The 26,921-nt window shown below is 37.4% G+C and overlaps 2 protein-coding genes across 2 annotated transcripts in view; one reads left to right on the forward strand and one right to left on the reverse strand.

Annotated features, from left to right (window-relative positions):
• Positions 1-26,921, forward strand: part of LOC134665450 (protein outspread) — a 417,047-nt gene that overhangs the window by 375,319 nt on the left and 14,807 nt on the right. Inside the window, exon 7 of the mRNA XM_063522424.1 lies at positions 26,226-26,354. Coding sequence (XP_063378494.1) covers positions 26,226-26,354 — 129 coding nt within the window. The remainder of the gene's footprint in view (positions 1-26,225; positions 26,355-26,921) is intronic.
• The window catches only part of LOC134665434 (uncharacterized), a 579,666-nt gene that overhangs the window by 113,291 nt on the left and 439,454 nt on the right, over positions 1-26,921 (reverse strand). The gene's annotated exons all lie outside the window — the stretch shown is intronic.

The following is a 26,921-nucleotide window of genomic DNA, read 5'->3' on the forward strand; positions in this document are numbered from 1 at the left end:
ACAATAGACACACATCCTTTACTTCTAGACTCTACTGGCCTATATTGAACACAACAGACACAACACACATGCATACTCACAAATACATTTATGACTTTAAACAGTAAACAGACCGTAAACAGAGCCTAAATAGTAGTTTGATTACGTGCTATGTATCAACCACACGTAGCAGTCATCAAACTACTCGTAACAAATTGTCTTTCCTCTGGTATACCATTGACAGTTCGTAAACCTTATTACATAAGGCATAGGGTTTACCGATGGACAGTGTTGCTGCATCTAAGTTCCATTTAGATAGCACACCTCAGAAGGCGTTGGTAATCTGTAATTAGAGAGTACACCTAAACGATCGATCGTAATTGCAATCGCCAGGTGCTTTCTGCGCAAACGCATTGTATAGGGCCAGTAACAGCGGAATTGTCGCCATTTAGCGATAGTTACGATATATTTTCTAACTGTGCTGCCCTACGGATTTTCTCTAATAAACTAGAGTCGGTTTAGGTTAACTCTGTACCTACCAAAAACAAAAAGTTTTATGGTGACATATCCACGCTTTGCGATTTTAAAATGTGAACAAAGTTGGCCTTTTAGCTATTGATTTTTATTTGTTTTGAATCCGGAGCTACGGAGGTCGCGGTGATGAATGACTTTTGGTAGATATATAATTTGATATTTACCGGTCGCTTTCCAGTGAAAGAAAACATCACGAGGAAACCGGACTGATCCTAGTTTCCCCTTAGTAGATCTTCCAACCCTTAGGACAAACTAGACCATAAATTGGGATAAGTCAGAATTTTGTACTATTAGTTACCTATTGCCTATTAGCGACCTAGCGCGAGCTCCGGGTTGAAAACTGGCGAGAAATGGTACAGGACCGGGACCAGTGGCGAGCAGTCGTGTTGGAGGCCAAGACACACTTTGGGTCGCTGCGCCAGAGGAGTAAGTAAGAAAGCTACCTATTAATCTTTCGCCGCTACAATCAGCTTCGCGCCTTTACCCCGTACTGTAATGCGCACGGCCTTGGTAATTGCCTTAGCTGCACGCGCTGATATGATCACTTCCTAAATTCCGCCTCTTGGTGCGCATTGTGCCGTGCTGCCTACGCAAATACCTACGGTAAAACCGCGCTAAAACGATTATGAATGAAGGATGAAAAAGCGTATCAACCGCACTGAGAGAAAAATCATTGGTAAACTAAACCAGGAATTAAAAAACAGTTCTGTACTGGGGGAAAAAATAAAGTTTAGTAATAATTATAGACGTTTCACTATTTCTGTAAAGTTTATTTATTTCTACAAACACATAATATCCTAAATCTAATTTCAACAAACAGATAATGGAAATTGCAAGAAGTAATAGAAATTGCAAAAGTCAATTTGTTCCTATTAGTTGACTCTCCTTGTCCCCGGATTAAGTTTATTTTTGTAATTCTAAGTGTGTTTTTGTTATCCTTTTCTCTCAGTGCGGTTAATATGTAAGAAAACGAGTTGCTTGGACCAGTGTAAAAGGGCGAATTACGTGGGAAATCGTATTAAACGGATTTTACTGTAGTACTGGATTTTACTAAAATTACTCAAAGCTCCAACTAATCTAGCCTAGCTCTTTGAAAAACTCAATAGCTACACATAATATAATTTTACAAACAATTACTCCGGAACGTAACGGTTACGTCACAGATGAAATATATCGCAATTACGCCGCAAGCGCTAAAATCTATTGCTATCCCGGTAATAAGCAGGCTCTAAATCAATTGCGCACAATTGCCTGTTTACCCGCCTGTCCAACTAATTTAGAACAGGATAAACAGTGTAATAGCATCTTCGACACCTGCGGGGTTGGTATCAATTAGTATTATTTACCGTAACGGCGCGAAATTTAATTGACGCGCGGAATCCGCCGCGGGCTCGTTAGAGCTGTTTAGACGTGAATCATAGTCGGGAACTGGAGGGCGGTGCAAGCTATGGGATAAAGTTGTTTTAATATTTAAATTAGTGAACCTAACTTTAACATTTCCTTTTATACTAATTCTTAGTTATTTAAATGTCGGTAGGTAATATTTTCTGTAAAATTTTCTGTAAATTGCATTCTAAAAGCCCAAGTCACAGGCATAGTTTGAGATCCACCTGTGTCCATGTGTCTGTAAGATCGTTTTCGTTTGTCAATAAAAAATATTCTATTCTATTCTATACTGTTGAAAATGGGGTATTTAAGTACCAAATTCTTCTTCTTCTTCGTCGGTATTACTCTTGACAGAGGGTCGTGGTCATCACTTCAGTTGTTGGTGGCAAGCTTCACAACACGTCGCCACTCTTCTCTGATGGCCGCCTTCCTCGTGCATTCATGTAGGTATAGTAACCGTAAATGTAGGAATCTGTTGCTGGTTCGCGGTCCGTTATGGATGTGTCTATGCGGCTAAAATCCGCCTTTTCCCATACAATTTTGTCCGCTTTCCGCGATTCAAAGGTTAATTTTGTGCGTATGCGACTGTCGCAGCGATTTGTAGCTTGTCCATGCGATTAAAAATCGCTACTTTCCCCATATACGTTTATACAATCTATATTCTTTCCGCTCTCGCCCCACGCCTGTACCTCAAAGGTTATCCACGACTAACGGACTGTAATTAGGTGCGACTGGACTGTCGCTGCGATTTATGGCCAGCCCTTGTCTATGCGATTAAAAAACGCTAATGGACAGATACGAAGTACACGTAGGTAATGGGTCAGTATTTACAAGCATTACGGTACTGGAGTATGAAAGTTTCTATTTAGCGGTAAAATGTCCAGTTTACATTTACTCTTAATGTTTGTATAGTGTATTGTATTGTTTTATTTGAATGCCGTATAGTCTACGGTAAAAAGCAGTCTAAAGAAAGACATACACATGCAGAATTTATAGCTGATTTGTTTTCAATGATTGATATGGAATTAAACTAAGAATGATGCTTTGTGGATGGAATATGCTCGTCCATTGTACTCGATTTGAGACATAAAGCCACTTATCCTAAGGATATGTATGTATGACGCTCCGTCACAACATACGTACAGTACACTCAGCTACTAAAGCGTATGGACACTATGAATGAATTTCTTTTGCAGCTTGCTCTGAAATCTGAATCGAGTATTTACAATTTTAATTCACTATAATTCAGAATTCAAACATATTCGACGAAATACAAGCTCATAATGCAATTTTGTCATTTGAAATGTAAAATACTGCTTATGATTGCATTAACGCGTCCTCGGTTCCCAATGCACTGTTAACTGCCAATAAATAAACCTAATTGCAACGACATAAGAGCTATACCTAGTCAATGTGTTAACGTGCAAATGTTCCCAACATTTGGCAACATCAATAAGTCAGCTAGGAGTGCCGTGTGCCACACTGCTCATAAATCTGTCGTCTAGATTTGTAGAAGTTAGGTAATCGACACCGTCGGAATGGCATTTCAGAACCTTGAGAAATACTAAGTTTTGGTGTTCCGTTTCAAACATGCAAGTTATAACTTAAAATGTCAATAATGATCAATAAACAGTTGCTTTTTGGCTGCACAATGTGCCAAAGAAGCCCCGGTTCATAGCTTGCTTGCTTTAAATATGTCATACTTTTATTTAAAAATGTGAATGGGTTTAAATTTTGCTTCCACGTTCGCTAGTACCATAGACAATGTAAGTTCATATTAAATACATATAAAGAAAGAAAAAAGAAAGAAAATACAGTTATTTACTTCAAACCAAATACGTTATACGTCAATATAAAATATACCCGAATAAAAAAATCTTTCGATGACTTAAAATACTTAAACGATGGTCCTTCGTTAGGTACCTGCCTTAAATAAACTTTCACCCTGAAGGTTTCTTTCTTTCCAACTCCTTCCAGTCGAAATGTGTATTTTTCAGACTTGAAAAGTTTTGGACGGGAATTTAAATAGTAATCTAAGGTAAATTTGCACCAAGATCAAACAATCATTTTCATAGGAATTTGACGTTCATGGTGGCACTTCCACACTCTCTCACTTCAAAGTCTGAGCAATGTTAGCATGATCCGAATCTACAAACCATTTCTAGTTAGATTCATGCTATCTACAATGTACTAGCTATTTTTGTCTTTCCTCCCCCATTACCATTGCTTAAACAACCTTAAACGTACTGACTAATATTTGGAGTAGCAAAATTTAAATTTATTCCAAAGGTTCCCACTAAACCGCAAGAACTACCGTCAGAAGTATTTTTGTGTTATAAAAACGAAAGTATTTTTTGTGAAGTAAAATGAAGTAGTAATGTTTTTAAGGCAATATTTGCTTAGCATTATAAAAGTGGCCTGTGCGGTATCTTTAAGGCGGTATTAGCAATCTCCGAAAGGCTAGAACAAATAAGTTTTTGCGGCGACCGCAGGCACGTACGTGATTGCAGGCCGTCGGCGCCGGCGCAGGGCTACCCCAGGGAGGCATACTAGGGCCAGGAGTTTTCTCTTTAGCTTGTATTACGATTAACATCATAGGTAAAAAGGTCATATAATAATAGTGTGTTATGCTAAAACTTATGGCAGCGAATAACTATGACTATAGTTATTAGGGCCACAGAAATAATAGTACCTAACTACGTACAGGGTTCTCAGTCTACTAGTGGCATTGTGAGCTGTAGATGTCGCGAACTCCTTCCGCGATTTTGAACAAAATCTAAAAGCTGAATGAAAAATAATCATTTCATCACGAGAATCGGTTGAGAAATGCAGTGCGGAGGAGAACAACGGGATATGCTAAAGCATTATTACCCAGGCTGAAAAAAAAGCCTTTGCTTTTGCTCGATCAAAAATCGATAGGATACGGTAGAAGCCATGGTATAAAGCCATTACGTTACGCTTTAAAATATTTAGATTTTATCTTTGCTGTATGTAGGTACCTATCCAAAAATTAAATTAGTGAAACAAATGACAGAAACTACGTCTGGACCTGCCACAATCTATTAATTATACTCAATTTTCAAAAACAAAAGAGATTCCACACAACTTTTTCACTCGACAAAGTATTTTCTGATATTGAACGAGGGTTTTTAGCCTCATTTATCTGTTCTAAATCACCTTTATCTGTTTTTCTTCCTTCTATTTATGAAAATGCTACATTAGGCTGCCGTTTAGGAACATTAGATACAGGTATTACTGAATCGCAATTAAAAAGGGATTGAGATAGCTGTCAATCCATATTGATTTTGACGTAAGTGTATGGAAATCTGTTATTTCTAATCCCTTTCTGATCGCGGCATGATAATAGCAAGTGTAGCAACCCTAGGTTTAGCCATTTTTACCAACATGGAGCGGATTGCAGAACTTGCCCGTACTAATAGTTTTTTAGAATGCGGCTATTGGAGGCCTTTAGTTAAATAGTGGTTTTGTATTGTCTATACATGGCCGCTTCTAAATGAAGCTACACGTTTGCCTGTAGCATAGTAAAATTGCCGAGAATGAGGTTCAAAACCCGCAGATTATAAGATTAATTCTGTCTTGGAACCAAACAAAAGTCTGCAGACTGTGGTTTATGTTTCTTTGGATTTGGCATACGAGATATTTTATTTAGCTATTGTAGATTGAACATAAAACGGTTCATTTTAGTCATATCCTCTAGCCGCCCAGGAACCTATAAAAAGGTCTCCTATTCCATTCTAATTTGAACTTTGTGTTTAATGAATCATAGTCTCATTTTGCTTGGCAAGGTTTGACGTATGGGCGGCTAGAGGTTAAAAGTGTTGCTTACTTGTAGGTAAGTCACCAAAATTCCGTAGTATTCTATTTGTGAAATACAAATTTGTAAATTCTCAAAATCGTAACCAATAGAAATTGAACTCCAGTCGAATATCCAAAAACCGACGGCACCCAGTAACACCGATACGACACGTAGGCGTACATTCACTTTCCAAACAACGTCGTAAATTACACTGGACCCGATTCTGTATTAACAATTTTGTATGGCATTAACCCTTTGAACTCTACGCCTATTGTATGCGGCGCGCCATCGTGAACCTTGTGGGAATGCACGAAGGTTGATATTGGGATGTAGCCGCGCGCGTCAGTTGACGTCTATGCCGGTCAGTCTTAAGGTGACAGTCCATTTCCAACGAAAGCTGCACTACTGTTCATTTTACTATGGAAATTGACAATGACAGAGACGCGTTCAGTATCGGTAGTGCAGCTGCGGTTAGAAATGGAATGTTACCATTATACACATTCTGATATGACCTTGACCGGGAGCACCAATCAGCGCTAGCGGCTCACGTTGATTGGCGCTAAAATCAAGAATCTCATAAGGCATCCCGCTCGCACTTGATGCGCGGGAGATGTGTAACACGACTCACCGTCGTATCAAAATGAGATAAATACCGTATCAAATTTTTTAAAATAGAATCAACCTCACGGGCCCGATTCGGCTTCATAAACACTAAACATTGTATGTTTCCGAGGAAATTAGTCATGTCGCCTGGGGACATTAAATTAAAGTCTGGGGGAGACGATAAATAGCGTTTAATGGCTCCTCTACACGATGGGCCAACGCCGGCCACTCCAAGGGACGCATTTATGCGTTAGAGGGAGCAAGTGATATTGCTATCTCATTCTACCGCATGGCTGCGTCCCTTGGAATGGCCGGCGTTGGCCCATCGTCTAGTGGAGCCATTAGGCTGCACACTCGTATTGTCTGGGTCGCTTTAAAGCGATAATCGTATTTCACAACGTTGACGATGCAAACGGAAAAGGCAGGAACACTACAGTGGTTCTTATTTAAGCAGAGGTCCTTGGTCCCTAAAAGCAGGGGTCTAGGCAAGATGACAATCGTTATGGAAAACGCCAATCGAAACTGAAATGAAATAAATTCAACCGAAACTTAAATAATCTTTTTTTTTACGTTCTTGGCTAGACCCCCCTAAAGTATAACGCGAATTCATAAACAACGACCCTTAGTTAATTTTATTCACCATAAGTACGAGTAGATGTCAACTTTCAAACAGTTGGTGATCACTAGGGATTTTTTTTTTACATTTACCTTTTGACTAAAAGGGACTCTAAATGGTGATGCAAACTGTATTAAAAGTACCTCATTCGAAGCTAGTTTCTGCTTGCCTCATTTCACGAAACATGGTGATTCGAGAGAAACCAAGACCTGCTCATTTTCTTTTTCCTACTCGTAAACGATTAGAAAATTAAATACCTAAACAGGAGCTAGCCAAATCCACTAAAGTCAAACCGAGAAAAGTCTGCAGCGATTTTGATAGCCCACGCAGTGCAAGTGTCATTTTAAACGTCACACTTCTATGACATTATGACGTTGAAATAACACTTGCACTGCGTGGGCTATCAAATCCGCTGCAGACTTTACTTGGTCTGACTATACTCGCTTACTCCATGAACGTTTTATTCTAAATATCAGTACTTAATTAATGGCCTCTACAAACGTCACGGATAATCGCTTGCGATATACGATACATGTACATGCGGTATTTGATCGTTCGATTGAATTGTACTCATATGTACTAAGTCGGCCATTATCTAAAATCGCACACAATTAATTTGTTGCAACGTTTGCAAAAGCCTTAAGCCCCATTTAGACGTGTCAAGAACTTGCATGCGATTTTCGATACATTGCGGTATTTGGTCGTTCGACTGAAATTCATTATACTCTGTAGTTAGCAATGTATTGAATATTGCTTGCAAGTTCTTGAATAGTCTAAATGGGGATTTAATTGTAAGATGAACTTGAACAACTCAACACGACTCGACATGTTTGCAAATGAACAAGCACTTTTTAAACAGTCTCAGGTGCAGTTTCACTTTCGCCGCGGCCGCGCGTGACGCGGAATGTAGCCCCGCGGCACCGAAAACTAGCCTCCGGAACCGCTGACATAGTGGGACATAGCTTGTCTAAATAGTCGGGTTATACTTACGCAGAAAAAAAAGTTGTCAAAGGATAGGTACATCCTGCCATAAACGTATTGGGTGTATAAAGTTGTTGACTAATTGTTTCATAGCTTAGGCGAGAATAGAAAATGTCTTTTATTATAATAAAATACATTTTCTTACCTTAATCAAGTTAATAGTCCTTCGTCTCCCCACTTCCTGACTAACTGCCCAAATGCCCCCGTGAAATGGGTCACAGTCTCACAGTTTCTCTGGTCAGTCACAGGTCTCCTAAACAGATTTTTATTTATCTTATGGCATATGTACATGTCACTGGATTACAATGTCAAAGTTAAGGTTTCGTTAAAATTTCGCCCTTCCCAGGTACGCGACTGCTTCATCTGACAGGGTCTTAAAATCGTCTACTTGGCCTGTGTATCTAGTAAGGGGGCATTCCAGAATGATGTGGTTGATGGTCTGATCTGGGTGCCCGCAGTTACAGGCAGGAGAGGAGCTCCAGCCCCATTTATACCAGTGGTCCGAAACAGAGAAGATATCGTTTACTGAGCGCAATTCAACAAGGTCAAAAAGCAATATTCCTAAATAAAATTCTCCTAACTAAGCAGCATCTTCATCAAATCTATAGTATAGTACATATATTAATAAAATCTATACTCTATAGTTCATAATATCTGTTTCTCGCACGTGCTGTCAGTAATTACAAGCTATGAAGCTACATGCGAAAAGAGATGACCGGCCTTTCCAATTTAGTTGCAACCTGGACTTTATGGCGTTAACATACGGTATACATTCGTGTTTTAAATTAAATGCATAATATTGTTTTTCCTTTGAAACCTGTAGATGGTATCGTTGCGTAATTCGAGGGCTCGATTGAAATTACCGCTCCCAACAGGTATTTCAGCGGTCTTTTTATTCCAAAGCCGTATACATTGCTCGTGATTTATTCCAATTTTGAACTTTATTGCAACAACGATATGGTAAGTTTTACGTTGAAACAATGAAGAAACATACGTCCTCGGGAAAGTGAGTAGTAATTTTTGTGCAGGAAACTGCATTGAGCCAATATTTGTTGGAAAAATGCACCATAAGCGAAAGTTTCCGCGAATGGGGTCGATCGGTACTTTATACTCAAAATATAAGTACTGGGCCATAATTTGGAGCCGTATCGATGTATGCAATAATGAGTTATTGGCTATTCACGTGGTTTATGGGTCTGGGTTAATTCTGGGAGAACGGATAAGAAATTGGATTAAATTGATATTATAAGTACTGTTACTCGTGAAAGCGGCTTTCGTATTCATGAAAATTGTCCTGCTCAGAGCTGGTTAACTCAAGTTAAGGAGGGAACATATAAAATAATTGGGTAAAAAGCTTTTAGTATGATTTAAGGTTATGCGACTATTCTAATAACGGATTTTTAGACCTAATTTTCGTACTTTATCCTTATCGGCTGTTATAATCTTCTACATCTTTGAACTCTTGGCAAAAGATATTCGAATCGTTAACTTACTTAATGCCCACAGAAAAGTCACCGTTTTTCTCAATTTTTTATGACCCAATTAGCCAATTCAGACGCGGCAGTGAGTCCGGCCAAGTTCGAAGAAAGAAAAGATTCTCGTGACACACAGGAGCTCCTGTTTTTTTGGTTACCAATTAAGGTATAGCCAGTCTTACTCATCTCGGACCCTAGAAAGTCACATCGTGACGCAGGCGGGCGTCATCGGGGCCCCTGAGCGTCATCATTAGTCACCCGGGTCATTGGCTGCCCGATATAGACTCGCGGATAATTTACGATTTAGATGGAACGATGGATATGATAAGATACTTAAGATAGAGATAAGACAATTTATGGTTATCACGCATTGACACTCCCATAGGTCATATACTAATTTGGTATAGGTACCCATTTCAGTTGGGTATAGGTATAGGGTCTCCACTCGTGAATGTTACGTGCATAATATCCACAAAAAATGTTTTTCGCGGGTTTCACATGCTTTGTTGTATGAAATCGTACCTATAGGATGCACCCATCAGTTGGGCCTTGTGCCGTATGTCCAAGTAAAAGAGTGCGAAAGTGTGGTGTTCGCAGACTCCATCTATGGCCAGATACGAATAACTTAAACTGTATTCTGGGTATAAAAATATTAGGGAAAAAAATACCATCACCGTGGAAATATTTAGAAGAAGAGGTTGTAGAACCATGTAATATTTATTGTGTATTGCGCTTTCTTGTGAGACACAAAACAGTAACAGTAATAGGTACCTATTGTATTCTTAAATAATAGATTTCACACTTTCCAATAAACGACATTTGACACCTACAGATAATATTAATTTGTGATGGCCTAGGTCGCGAGGTCGACCGACGGGTGGGGGGTAGAGGGGGGTAGACGGAGTCAACGAGCACGCGCAGTGGGTGTCGATGATTTACATCTGCTTGTCTACGTGCTCATTCATATTTATTAAACTTGCCCATTTTTTAAACAGTAAATCTTGACGCGTGACAGCCGGCTCTAAGGCTTCGGTTTCGCGAGACCTATTGTTTATTTTTATATTAAACTGTGTTAAAATATTGTGAGTTCAACTTTCATATTTAAGCAATATGTTTTTTATAATAATTTATATCACTCAATAGCAATGAAAATTTATGCAAAGTCGTCCATTTTCAGCAATCGAGTGTTTAGCCCCTGTACAAGATTATAAGAGTAGGTAACTAGACGAGCGGCGGAAGCACGGTCGCATTTTTATCGCTTGTCACCATGCCTGTCACGTTCTAACAAGTATGTGAGTGCGAAAGTGACGGGCATAGCGACAGGCGATAAAAATGGAACCACCCTGCGCCTGTAGGTAGTTATAGGTAATTATGTAAAAAATAGGGTAAAAAAGCGAACCGAATTCTGAACTGAATTTAATAGGTTTAGTGATAAGTCAGTCTGCCCAATAAATTAAAAGCATCATAAACTCCGACGATACAAACCCAATAAAGCCATCAATTCAAGTATCCATGTTAATTACCCTGTCCATATTTTAATCGCAAAATCGAAAGTTAAGACTTAAGCAACGCTAAAGCCTTAGGCAACAATTTGGCAAGCCAATATGTTCCTATTTTATCTGTGTTCTAAACTAAATAAAACATGAAATAAAACAAGTTTTTAGTAAATTTTGCCTTAGGTATTAGTTTACTGTGGGACTAGGTCGAATTTTGTGGGCATTTTCATTTTAACTAGTAACTTAAGTCATGACTCATGTTTTAGTAACATCTAAAGGCTCCGTCACACATGCGCGTTTTGCGCGGGCAGTGCGTGAGTTTTTTACATATAAAACGCTCACGCCCCGCCCGGATAGCACACCTGTGTGACGGAATCTTTACCGTTACATTCCTGACATAATATATGAGATTTGACATTGACCGTCAGTTTTGAGAGGATTAATAAGCGGCCGTTAATGGTACACAGTTATGTGAAAATGCCCTAATAAGTACATAAGTCACATAATATTTTTTTATTTTATATTAAATACTTACGAGTCTTGCGACCAATGTGATCTCGCCAAGTTCTGTAAGAGGGATTTTTTCAAATGTACTATTAAGATTTCAATCTACATACAAAAATCATTCCATTTTAAACAAGATGAAACGCAGCAATAAAATGCAATTATGAACATTAAACGCGGCAACCGAGGCTTAATAAACGTACATTCACAAGCCATTTGCTTCAACTGGACCCCTAGATTCCTGACAGCTGTAATCTGACCAGTAGCAATGCAGGGTGTACTTTTGATACGACCTCATAATCTAAGAACAGTTAAATAGTCTAGAGCCCCAATGAACACATTTTCATAGAACCTCTGTCACGTTGTGCGCTTAAAAAAAACGCATTGAAATCGGTCCATCAGTTGGAGAGGTACAGACAGACAGACAGACATATAACACCACTCTTTTTGCGTCGGGGTTTAAAAATGGTTAAAAATACTATGCATAAGCAAAGATCAGCTGACACTGGATATTCTAAGTCCAGCCCGGCCGGTGAATGGCGGCATTTACATACATATCCAATAAAGAAGTGCGCTAGCTGTGCGCAATTTACACCGCCACCGTGGGACCTGGGCTGGGATGGCACAGCTTACATGGACCAGTGGGTCTGAGGATGCTAAAATATGATAATAATTCAGCCTATATACGTCCCTCTGCTGGGCACAGGCCTCTCAAGCGCGAGAGGGCTTGTGGGGTCCAATTCGGATAGAATACTACACCTGTACCTATGCGTTTGAATTTCTTCGAATACAAATACAAATTATTTATTGTTTGATTATTATCCTTTATTCATCATTTTTCTTAGGCTAGGTTTTTATAATATGTATATAAAAGTAGAATATAAAAACACTTACAAAACAATAAAAAATACATATAAACACATTATAAAAAACCTAACCTAGGGTGCCGCCAGCAGCGGGGCAAGGCCCAAGCTACCGGTGGTCAGGGCTGCAGAGAGAGGAACCGGCGGACTATACGCGCCGTGTCCAAGATCACCGCCTTCTGCATCTGTCCCTTGATCCAACCACCTAGCGAGAGTCTCTCAAGATGTTGGTCGAGACTCTTTGCTATTAAACCGTTCACTGAAACGACTATCGGGACAATGATCGTCGAATCAACATCCCACATGGCGGTTATCTCGTGAGCAAAGTCTAGGTACTTACTGGACTTGTCCTTCTCGGCCTTCACGAGATTCTCATCATGGGGGATGGTGATGTCAACGAGCACGGCCCGACGTTGCGAACGATCTATTATCACAATATCAGGCTTATTGGCTACAATAGTCCTGTCAGTGATGATAAATCGATCCCAATAGAGCGTGGCACGACCATTCTCGAGAACAGGCGCAGGTGAGTACTTGTAGTACGGTACTTCGCGGTCCACAAGGCCATATAGAAGAGCAAGTTGCTGGTGAATAATCCTGGCTACGAGATTATGTCTGTGCAAGTACTCGCCGTTAGCAAGATGAGAACAACCGGAAATGATATGCCTGAGTGACTCTCCGGGACGGCGGCATGCCCGACAAATGTCGACCGTACCGTCCTTCAGGATATATTTCCGATAATTGTTCGTCATCATCACTTCGTCTGCAATTGCACAGGCAAAACCCTCGGTTTCTCCGAAGAGGTCCCCGAATCGTAACCAGTTCACCGACGCGAGCAGGTCCACATCGGGTCCCGTGAGGGCCTTGTAGAACCGCCCGTCTAGCACCTTACTCTCCCATGCCGCCTTGCGATCCGCAGTACTTAGTACCACAGGTTTGCGCCAGTTCTCGTTTGCCAAGGAGAGCGGCGTGAGGTTCCTATCTACTGCCACCACATCACGATGCATCCCACACTCGTTGTTAAGGAAATAGTTCCTGAGACTGTACACCTCACGGTTGTGGAGATCCTTGGCGTTTAGGAAGCCTCGGCCTCCACACTTACGTGGGATGTACAATCTCATAACTGACGAGCGTGGGTGTAGCATGCGATATGTGGTGAGCAGTGATCGGACCCTCCGATCCAGGGCGTCCAGCTCGGTCTGAGTCCACCTTAGTATGCCAAAGGAGTATGTGAGTAGGGGCATTACCCAGGCGTTGAAGGCGCGCACTTTGTTGCCTCCTGACAAAAGACTGTTAAGAACTTTTGTGAGCCGACTGAAAAAGCGCTCCTTCACCGACCGTGTAATACCTTCGTCCTCAATACCCAACGACTGTGGCATACCAAGGTATTTATAGGTTTCTGATTCAGAGATAGATCTGAAAGACATTGTCTCAGACAGTTGTAAATTTGTTGAATTTACAACCCTCCCCCGCTGTACATGCATAACCGCACATTTATCGACACCAAACTCCATGTTGATGGCACTACTGAAGACTTCCGTGGTTTTCAGTAGCTCCAACAGGTCCTGGTTGTTTGGTGCAAATAATTTGAGGTCATCCATGTACAGAAGGTGAGAAATGACTTCACCCTCTCTCCGAAGCCGGCAACCTAGTCCCAAATCCTTCAGCAGGGTGCTGAGGGGATTTAAAGCTAGGCAGAACCACAGGGGACTCAGACTGTCGCCCTGAAAAATTCCTTGATTTGTTTGATTATTATATTGAGTTATTACCGGGTTGATGATGAAAACTAATACTTGTACCAATATTTTAACTTTATTCATTTGTTACAAACATAATAACAACCAATTTACAATAAAATATTCAAGACGTCTTCACTCTAACTTGTCCGTACTCGAACTGGCCACTTGTCACTGTTATACCGGCCTTTTTATAACAATTCAAAATGGCGGGCACCAGTGACAAGTATGAGTCAATTGATACTCTTTTATAATCTAATCATAAATAAAAGTAAGAATGATCAAAATATAAGCTATTAATAAATAATGATCCTTACAGCTCGGCCATCCTGTTCGAGGCGAGACCCTTCGCCATGAAATAGTTAAAATGATAAAAATAATGACAAATTTATAAAAATTATGAATCGGCAATGTATACATCAAGAACATACCAAGATTTATTGATCCAGTATTGCTATGTGAATGATATTTAGGCACATAATATGCGTATAAAATTATAATAAGCAACAAGAGAAATAGTTACAAACATAATACTCATATGCATATCATAAGAATAAGATTACAATTATAATGTGTATTATTGTTAATTATTAAGTATCAATAAAATGTCAATTGATCAAAACATAATATTATTAATTGTTCAAATTATGGGTTTCAAAGAACTTTTATAACTCTGTTATTAAGGTTAAAGAAACTGTATATGTCATCGTAGAAACGAATAAATGTAATTAGATCGGCCTGCAGAAATATAATAAAATATTAAACCATAGAACAATCATAAGCGGAATTCCATTTTCAATCATTATGTATAGTTAAATTACACAATCTAGTATTATTAAAATTTTTTTGAAGACTTGTTAAATTTTCAAGAATTTTATGAGCAAGAAGTACAATATATACGTACACAACACTATTATTCACTTTTACACGTAAATATTCAAACCGTTATCAATTATATCGTATCACCACATAATTCCCCGACAGAAGATAGTTGCGCCAACGCGTGCTGCTCTTCTCTGTTGCTCTGTTGCTGTCCGCGATGAAGACGCCGGCAACCACGCTGATGCTGCTCACCACAGGGCACCGGATGTCGCGCTGCTACTAGCTGCAGCCTTGTGTGCCATGATGCCAGCATTTGAAGACTCTGCGGTGTAGCAAGGATCGTACTTCTGTGTAGAAGCACCTTGGTTTTGCCAAGGAACAGGAATGTCATCGCCCTGGCCGTCTCACCTAGGCACTCCTGGGCGGTAAATGAAGACCAAACCCTGGCTCTATCACCTGAGCACTCCTGGGTCCTTCGTCTGGGTACTCCTGGGTGGTAAACCAAGACCAAACCCTGGCCCTATCACCTGGGCACTCCTGGGTCCTTCGTCTGAAACTTGTAAGACTTTCTTTAGAAACATGAAATTAGACTTTCTTTTAAAATTAATATTGAAGGACTAAGACTTGTTAAATTGTATTATTTTGTTCCATTGTAAGACGCTATCATTTTAAGCTTGAATTGGGAACATGTCAGGTTTAATAATTGTACGCATACTACATATACGTAATTTTATTGTTTACTTACCACTTGTGGGTAAAATTGTAGGGATTTAATACAGACTAAATGTAATATAATTATGTTATATGTTCAACATGAAATTGTTTTATTTTTGCTACTTTTACCGTTCGATTATTCCCGTATAATTTTACTTTTGTTATTGAATGAATTGAATGTTATCTGTTGCCAACGATTTAGTATAATGCGGGAGTTAATTTGATAGTAGAGTTCAATAACGATAAAAAAAAAATGTTTTACAGTAGAAGTAAGAAGTAGAAGTACCTACACTTTTACTATTCTTTAACCTATTATTATGGTGACTATTATACAACAATCGAAATTTATGTGTAAGTGAATAGGACTAATGAAAGCATTGCTTACACGCCTTAGATAGGTCGTTACCAGAAACATCATAGATCCATCAATACTTTAGTTTGTTTTATCAAACCCAAGAACCCGAACTCTCCTCGTGTCCTGAGATCTATTACATACTTATTAAGAAATAATTCAAATAGTAAATACTATTTCGGATCAGCAAAGTCTGTAAATTTAAATAAATAAGTAAAATATAAATATGTTTCAATTTTACAAAAACTCATATTCTCACCACAAATTCCTTATCACTCAGAACATATTTAAACACATTTAGACTTGTTCATTATTTCACATTTATGATGTTTCTATTGTAAGGATTAACCAGTTACGTACTTACTTTTTTTAAGTAATCGACTAATCGTATTAGTTAAGTAATCAAAATTATTTTCTATATTACGATATTCATTTGTTTTACGGTGTCTAAGAAATACTAAGTGGTTTTGCAACCAACAGGTTCTATTCAAACTCAAACTAAATTTTATTAGTGTAGAACAGTTTTGATAGTGAATATTTAGTTTCCAATTATAAGTGTTTTTTTTTTCATACGAAACAAAAACAACTAATCATTACAATGCCTATGTTAATCGAATTTATTTCCGATTCAGACATGTCTAACAATTAAACAAATGAGACCTGATTTCACAAATAATCCATTATGGTCAGATATAATTAATTTATCACAATTATTTTGGCCAGTCAAAAGAAACTTCACAAAAATAAGACTTCATTAGCTACAACAAAAATAATGATTACTGTACTGGCTTACTAAGGAAACCTGCCAAAAATGACGGTTGAGTAAAACGAATATTTTGCCTTGGTATAAGTATAAAATTGGGATGTTTATTCCTGATTATAACTGATTCAAGTAACATTCAGCACTACTTTACGAAACTGGTAGGTATCTCACATATCCCTATCAAATTGTCAAAACTTTTATTTAAAAAATATATATTTATATTTTAATTTATAGCAAACGTCTCTGCTTGTTAAAAATTAAGATTTAAATTGCTAGTTGTATTGTAATTGGCATTAGAGGAAATGGGATTTTCTCGTGAAATTAACATGTGAAATATGAGACGGGTGATTTTAACGTCTAGTATCTAACAGATCAAATTTTAATCTGATGCTTATTAATGAATATTATCAATTTATCAGTATTACTAAACTTTTTATAATGGCTATTATTTCAATAGCAACCATTGTATATACCAATGCGTCCTTGTTTTGTAGGTGTATATAAACATTATTAATACAGTCTTGGGACTTAAGCAACTTGTGTAGTATAATACACATAATATGATATTTCATTGACATAATCTGTAATTTATTCCGTGCTAATCTTAATTAAACTTGACGTGTAGCTGTAGCCGTGGTAAAATTGGAGCCAGGCAGTGGTTTTATACCAATAAACCTCTTCAAAACCATTTTAGTTCAGTTTATGGTGAATATTGTTTAGTTTATTTGTATTTTAAATATCATGGGTAGCAATGTTATTAAGTTTTTATTTTATTGTTACTGTTTATTTAACCTTTATTTATTATGCTTATTTACATTTTGACTAATTATTTTAAAGTGTTGTAAATATATTTATGACAGTTGGAATTAAAGTCTAGCGCATTCATCCTCGCACGTCAAAATCTCACACATTCATCCATGTGTGTTAAAGTCTCGCACGTTCGTCCATGTGCATTAAAGTCTCACACGTCCATCCGCGTGTGTTACATATCGTGTACATGTCACCGCAAAATTGCAAACACTTGTCAGTCCATAATATCGCTAGTTAAATTATAAACTGACGGTAGGGAAATTACAATCCAACCTAACCTAACCAACGTTAGATTATAAACTAACGGGTTCACAATCCTACGGTGTCATATACACACCGATTCCACAAGATTAACATGGTTATCTTGGTGCTATATCCTGCTTTGTAACTGATACTACACGTCTACACATACGCCATCGACTCTATGTATGAGAATCACTTAATATCTTGTACATATGACTCTACATATGACTCTACATATGACTCTACATATGACTCTACATATGACTCTACATATGACTCTACATATGACTCTACATATGACTCTACATATGACTCTACATATGACTCTACATATGACTCTACATATGACTCTACATATGACTCTACATATGACTCTACATATGACTCTACATATGACTCTACATATGACTCTACATATGACTCTACATATGACTCTACATATGACTCTACATATGACTCTACATATGACTCTACATATGACTCTACATATGACTCTACATATGACTCTACATATGACTCTACATATGACTCTACATATGACTCTACATATGACTCTACATATGACTCTACATATGACTCTACATATGACTCTACATATGACTCTACATATGACTCTACATATGACTCTACATATGACTCTACATACTATCCATTTGCCATGTCAGTCAATATTTATAATAAAATTCCAAAGTCCATACAGGTAGAAACAAACATAAATAGATTTAAAGTGCAACTAAAACGACATTTAATTAGCAAAGCATATTACTGTATCCAAGAGTTTTTAAGTGAGAACTAAATGTTCTATGTAGTTTAATTTTAATTAGTTTTAAATATGTTGCTATACCCTCGCAGGGTTCATGTTGAAACTGTACTTAGCCCTAAGATCCTCTGTACACATGAAATGCAATAAAATATATGAGTATGAGTATGAGTATGAGTACTACGCATGAGCGTAGTTTTAGGTTACAACTTTACAGTACTACACGCAACTTCAAAGATATCCACAGAATACACTATTATTAGATGTTGTGACATACAGTTTATAAACAAAAGGTGACCGGTTATTAAATCGAATCCATTGAGATTCAGTTCACGATATGTAGTATGTGTAAATTGACACAAAATAAAATAACGAGTTACTACTCGTGTATTCAACAAACGCCATACGCTCCATAACATGGAGGTTTAATATAGATGTATGTTCATACCAGAGTTGAGCAAAGTTAGTTAAATTAAAAATGAAATTAAGAATTAGTAATGTTAGTTTTAATAACGGCAACTTATTTTGTAAATGTATCATTACCAATTAGCTTGAATTCGACATCACACACTCTTATGATTTTATCATCGATCATGGTTTTGATAGTATTTTAATTATTCGAGCAGATGGTTATCATGGTTATTTAAACTAACGTTTTAGTTGATAAAGTTAGAATAAGGTTCGTTTTACGACAGCTATTTCCTTTATTCCTTATGAAATCATTTGGCTTAGTTTTATTTTAGTTTAATTCACAGTTTGCAATTATAAGTGCCCAACTCTGATTCATTGAATACTATTATTAGTTTAATATCCGACATGTCATAGAGGCGTTTTCTTTTCATGTAAGAAGGGAAATAGTTATAAACACGTGTTTTAGTCATCTAGTCAAGGCACACTTTGGGCCTCTGCGCCAGAGGAGTAAGTAAGTTCTAGTCATTTAGCTTCATCGAGGCTTTTATAAGTAATGCTGCGTTGGGCAGCGTCGCTGAATGAAAACCGATATCAGAATAAAAGCACTAGGTTAAAAAAATATGTTAATAGCTAATAGGACTAGGTAAACAAGTTAGATAACGTAACCCTGCATTATGGCTTCCAATTTGAACTAAGATCGTCACATCATTTTCTTTTAAATAATATATCGTCTTATCGGTCTTGTGCGCATGGAATCGCAATATTATGAATAAACTTACATAGTGATTAGATTGATTTTAAAGTGGGGTTCCTAAAGGTCATATATTATATTGCCCAACATTTTAATAAAAGTAATCTCTTAGATGCATTCGTAACAAAATTAATTTATACACTGACGCAAATCGCGTTTAAGAATTGCTTATACAAACGCAACAGGGGTTTACTTCAGAGATATTCAATTGGCAAGATTTTTCATTTTAATTTACTCATCGGTTTCGCGGTTACAAAGCCAGTGTATTTATACAATTTTAGTACCGCAAACTGACCTCAAAAGGTGTAGCAGATCATAAATCTCAATGTGTATAAAACAACTGCTACCACAACTGTACTATGCTATTTTGCTACGTAAAAAAAAACTAAATAATGAGTCCTTGGCCCGAGCTTGAAATAATCGATGTGGTACACCATCATACAATCGAGTTCAATAAGAGTTATTTTCACTAACTCATATATGTAATATTTAAAAGCGCTTAATTGACGACTGTAGATTTTAAATTTCATATCTTTATTATAAGTGAGACTACCTGTCATCCGTTCGTACGTTCTTTCTACACATACATATACCAAAATTGGGCAAATCATCATCATTATCTTTAATAATATATACAGTATATTTAATACAGACGTGACGGTAGGTTATCAAGCCAATTTTATTTAAAATGAAAGGGAGTTTAAAAATATATATAAAGAACTTGACTTACCATAATTTAATACACTTTCCGGTAAACATAGTTTACTCACTGATACAAACGAAAAAGAAAATACAACCTTACGTTAGTGCGGCGTGGCAAAAATCCTATCGATTTTTGTTAGATCCAACTTCTGATATATTGAGTTATTACCGGGTTGATGATGAAAACTAATACTTGTACCAATATTTTAACTTTATTCATTTGTTACAAACATAATAACAACCAATTTACAATAAAATATTCAAGACGTCTTCACTCTAACTTGTCCGTACTCGAACTGGCCACTTGTCACTGTTATACCGGCCTTTTTATAACAATTCAAAATGGCGGACACCAGTGACAAGTATGAGTCAATTGATACTCTTTTATAATCTAATCATAAATAAAAGTAAGAATGATCAAAATATAAGCTATTAATAAATAATGATCCTTACAATTATTATTATATTATTGCATTATTTGCAGTGTTTGCATAGGTATGTAGGTTTTCCTTCGCCGAAGATGCTAGGTACTCTGTGTATTTTTCATAGCTTGATCATACTTACGAGTAAGTGCCTGGTCTACATTTGTAAGTTGGTTAGTAAGTTCTTCGTTTAATAGATTTTAAACGATTTAGAGTCCAAAACAAAAGCAATAACTATTATATTTTTATATTTGGAGTCAGAAAAGTCATTGTTGCTTATTTATTAATTTATTTTACTGTACGGCAAAAAAGGTCTAACTTCCTTTGAATACTACTTATTTTGTTCTAGTATTAACGAAGTCCTAGTAATAAAAATATGGGGAAAAAATACATTTGCGGGTGCAAAAATATCTTTGATGTACAATTGTGCATGCACCTAACGCTAATAGTGCATCATTTAAATACGAACGGACCTTCTGTAGTAAATATGACTAGTACTAGTAGTACTCGTATAACCTAGGGCTCTTGAATAATGAGGTCTGGCTAACGTGGCGATAACACGACAAAAACTAATAAACGCGCACACTTGGCCCCATAAGTCCCGCGTACACTAGGCCGCATATATTTTGAAATGACAGTGGTAATACAAAATAACGAAATATAGTATAAATTAATGAGAACCGGCTCACGATACAAACGAATAAACGCGTACATTTAACCCTATAAGTCCACACTAGGCCATATTATTCTGAAAACTATAAAAACGCTGTTATTGTACGAAATTAAACATTATGAAATATGATACGAAATTGAACAATATTGGAACACTATCTATACAATTTTTAAAGTGATTTTATTGTATAATATCTGGTATCTGTCATTTGATGAACAAACGAATTCCGTACATATTTTTTTTAATATTTACATAATACCAATCTTAAACAGATAGTAGGTACATATATAAATGCAGATGTAACGACGTTCGACATTTGTTTAAAAGTCTAGACTACACTACGCGTAATAACTTATTAATATGCAAAAATATGTCGATATGAGAACTATAACCACGCGGATAATTATAATTTATAGGTGGCCGTATTCTATAAAAATGGCTTTAAATTGTTAATACCACACACCTTAACAGGAAAGGGCTTAAGCGACTAGATATCTACGATACGATATGTCTTTTTGATTCAGAATTGGGATAAATTGAAATATATCGATACTGGCGCCGCCAAAGATCTAGTTAGCGGTTGTTTACTTTACCAACTTCAGTCGTGGTGTAAAAATTAACTACCATGGGGTTGCGAACCTCTGGATATATGAAAACTATGAAAAATATACACTTTACTTTAAGATAATATTAATTAATAAAAAACCGGGCAAGTGCGAGTCGGACTCGCGCACGAAGGGTTCCGTACCATAATGCAAAAAAAAACAAAAAAAAAACGGTCACCCATCCAAGTACTGACCACTCCCGACGTTGCTTAACTTTGGTCAAAAATCACGTTTGTTGTATGGGAGCCCCATTTAAATCTTTATTTTATTCTGTTTTTAGTATTTGTTGTTATAGCGGCAACAGAAATACATCATCTGTGAAAATTTCAACTGTCTAGCTATCACGGTTCGTGAGATACAGCCTGGTGACAGACGGACGGACAGCGAAGTCTTAGTAATAGGGTCCCGTTTTACCCTTTGGGTACGAAACCCTAAAAAACAACATAATGTGTATTTTTCCTCCAAGCACGTCCAATATAAAAAATCACACCAGTTCAATACGCTGAAAAACATTCTTATTTTACGAGTATATAATATTAGGGAAATTTTTATTAAGTCCCATAAGATAAACGTACTGATGCTCGACGCGGTCCCAGTACATGTCATCTTGAAACTTAAGTCATTGTCAATAGAGGTGACAGCAAGCTATCATCTATTGGGCATTAGCATGTCGAGCACTAGTACGTTTACCTTACAGCCAATTGCCAAATAATATTTTATTAATTGATACTACCCCACGCCATATATAGTTCTTGTTTTAAGATTAACCTGCTCTTAATTAGTAAAAAAATACAACAGATCTGAAATATGTATCTTTATTTTCCCAGTACTTTTTCCCAAGCACTCAATAAAAAAGGTCCCACTCGTTACTGAAAAACGTACTTAGCCGGAGAACACTATAACGCCGCAGTAATTAATGAGACAATTACAATTTATCTCGGGCGGCATTGCTGACTCCCTGTGAGGTTGCGTGCGTGCGCGCAGGGTTACCAGGATTTAAGGAATTTATGGAAAATATTATAAAATCAAAATCAAAATCAAAATCAAAATATACTTTATTCATGTAGGCCTAGCAACAAGCTCTTATGAATCGTAATTAATCTTAATCTAATTATCAGAGCAATTTATTGATGTTAATATTATTCCATAATAAAATTGGATTATTATACATGTCAAATTTAACACTAAGAATTTCACAAAAGGATCGTCACACATTAAAAAAAAAATTGTATAAAAAAAATACAAGTCTAGAATTTCTAGAATAAAATCTAAATGTCAAAAAAAGCATATATGGTTTCATTGTCTTTTTTTTATACACGACTGTGGCAAACAAGCGTGCGGCGGCGGTGCGGCCCGCCTGATAGCAGCCACGGCAGCCTATGGGCGCTTCCAACTCTAGTGGAGCTACTAGCACGACGCTGTATCTCTCAATTTCCTTGATAAAATAAGTGACAGAATGAACGTCCTAATTGATTGACCACATCAGGTTTTCCATCCACTCATAACAGCTATTAGAAAACTAATACTTAGGTATGTACTAGATATGTATTGTTTGCCATATTCTCGAGCAATAAAGAAATTAAAACTCATAATTCAGTACTGATTAAAAGTATATGCCTCAGTCTAATTGTTCTACATAGGTATAGAGACATTATCTCTTTTTGTTTTTTTTTTTATTTTATTTAATGAATTTTAAAATGAATTTTGATACTGATTATCAAATATGTTGACACGCTAAAAATCCTGCCAAATCCGAACCTTTCTCCTGGCAACCCTACACAAACAGCACTACAATTTTACATAATGACAGTTCATTTATATTATTTGATCTCCGGACCGCCGAGAACCCTCGTAAATAATCAGGTAAAAGGGCGAATGTTTTTAACTTTTTACTCGACCTTGCGGCATGCGATCCGCAGAAAATGAAGACGTATTTATTCTTAAGGCTTCAAATAGAATAAGAACACATTATTTCAAATAGCACGCAGTACTTAAATAATTCGCCCCGTGGTTATTTTACAACATTATTATTTATGAAACAGCAACTTTTCGCCACGGACCTAAGTTATACCTAACGTCAGATTGGGTAAGACAAACACTGGGGCCAGAGTAACACTTGTAGGGAATCTTCATACTGTTTCTCTTGCCCCGAGTATAATAAACTATGTTTCTCTTTCCCACATGACCTTATATCAATTACATACGACTTTCAAGCTCTCGAACGAAATTATCGAACAGTCTTAAAGTCGTAACTATGTCAAGCTTGGCTAAAATAAACTGAACTTACAATCAGTATTGGAATTGAATTCGTAGTGCCCGAAATAGACTTTACATTGTAACGTGAAATAGTTCGTTTTCCTCTCCATAGAGAGAAATAGCCACAGATTATTTTCTAGACGGAACATGCATAAGACGACTAGTACTTGTATGTAGTACTTGTGTTGAAGTAGAAGTGGTGAGGTAGAATGCAATAGAACGGTGCGGTTTGTTAGAGTCTGTTCGGAAAGAGAAGAGTCATGGAATGTATTGGGCCCCTTACATTTCACGACTCTTCTGTTTCCGCACAGACTGTTAATGTAGCATTTTACAAGTAAATAATACGCTAGAAGAAGAAAACAAATCTACAATGAATCTAGAGTATCTATAAGGTTCACTGTAAATAAGAACCCTTATAATTAAGACACAGCTGTAAAAAGTAATGAAATAAATGCATTTATATTTGTACTATTAGAAGTATCCCATTTTTTTTCTTAGTATGTGACAATTATTTCAGTTTTGTATTTGTATTTTAAACTTAAGAAGAAACTCTGTAGAGTTAAAAAGAAGAAGTATTAAGGTTTGACGGGAAGAGAAACATTGGAGCAAGATCACACCAAAATGTCAATAAAGTATTTCTTTGCATTTCTTCGTTTTACGAGTCTGTTGGACGTAGTCTCTGGGAGTGAGGTAGTAAATCCGCCGCGGGCGCACGCCCGGTCCCCGGCTCGGCCAATCACTCGTCTTTTTTTAGCGATCCTGTAATTTAACCGACTTCAGTTCAGAAACGACTTTGACCACATGTAGTGTGTGCTTGAAATGTGTTTAATTATTTTTATTAAAATCGTTTGTGAAATACACAGGTGTATATTTTTTTTTAAATCCATTATTGGTGAAATGGTGGAGAATTTAATTGATGATTGGCCTGACCTGACACTCATGACTCATGACCAAATTCTGTACCTACTTTCTTGGGGTAATTAATACCTACTAGTTTTTGTCAAATAACTAAATGTGTCCCATGCGCTAATACTTACCAGGCATAAGTGTCCTGTTGTTTACAACCACGGGACTTAATCGCGTATAATTAAGTTTGCATTGTCTTCGTGGTCTAGAAGAAATACTCGTCCGTCCGTGTTCGTAATTAATAATGTGTAAAAACCGTCAAAGTTTAAATCAGTGTTCTGTGACGGTTCTTACTTATACAATAAAATAAGATTATGCCACATCTAAATCCTGAAATGTAACGGCTCGTCTGGTTTAATTCAATTTCTGCATTAGAAACTGTAATGAAATTCTACTAAAATACAAGATCAACCATGCCGCTTTAACAGTGCCTTAGAGCCGACTGATCAATAATGGCTGACAGTTAAACCGTATCACTCCAATCCAATAAATATAGGTTTATGGCTACATCTAATTGGAGAACAGTTAGAACGTGATTATAAGACGATTGAGAAATACCGAAACCGGACCCCAATAAGGCCTAGTTTGCGCTCAGGGTTAATACGTAATAACGGCGTTAATTCTTAGGAATAGGTGGCAAAAAGCGGATCCTGGGCACAATTCAACCGAAAAACTGCAAGGATAATCATCATCTTTAGTCCTGAGCTGAAAAAATACCATCCAGAAGTGACCCAGAATCCTCTAAATGTCCACCCAACGAGCTAACGGACGGCAGACACTCCTTTCATCTGAAAGCCGTTTCCGTTAACATGTTTCTCCATATGTTATCACTGTGCCATACATATATTATGTTCCGCACAACTCCATTTTAGTTTGGTAACGACGTATCCCACCTATAGCACCTTAGTGTGGCTTCGGAATTTAACATTCCTCACTCGGTCTGGAATGTGGAGACCATATTGAGATCCCCGTCATAAACGAGCATTTGTTTTGAATTTAGATACTTTTTGTGCATCTGCTAACTTGCCCATTGTATTGTCCACAGTGTATACCGATCAGCCGGTATCATCGGCCTCGCCGCCGACCAGAGACAAGATAAACGGGGAAGAGAAGGCGCGCTCACGCCGCCGAGACACCTGGGCTGAACCATCCACACCAACAACACCTGATGACCGTGAGTAACAAGTTCATGGGCGATTCAGAAAGAAGATGGCTGCGAAAATAGCCGAAAAGTAATAGACATAAAGACGAAATAGAAATAGGGAATGAAATTCTTCATAGCTTAACGGAAGCGTAGCAATAGGCTTCTCCACTTGTTGCGGTCTTCTATTTAAGCTCCATTCATTTATTACCTAAAGCGATTTAGCAGGCAGGGGTGTCGACCATGTCTTATTTTTTCTAACGAGGGGGTGGGAGGTCTTGATAGTCCTTACATATTCCGTAAGAAAGTAGATCAATTTGAGCAGCAGCGTCTGGAAGACCTAGATGCTAAACGTCATATCCGCAAGACGTGACCTAAGCCCTCCTACACATACAACCGCAACTCGACTGGACAACTCCATTGCGCATCGTGTGACCGTATTTTCAAGACAAAGTTTGGTTTTGCGAGCCACATTAGGGCATTTCATAATCCGGATAAGAATTGTTGATGGAGTGGCCATTGCCGGATACGGCAAGGAAGGAGGAAGATCACAAAAAACCTTGGTCAGATCATCTAGCTCACCTAAGCGTTCTGCTTTTC

This window comes from Cydia fagiglandana, chromosome 6 (genome assembly GCF_963556715.1).
Source record: "Cydia fagiglandana chromosome 6, ilCydFagi1.1, whole genome shotgun sequence".
Classification (NCBI taxonomy): Eukaryota; Metazoa; Arthropoda; class Insecta; order Lepidoptera; family Tortricidae; genus Cydia; species Cydia fagiglandana.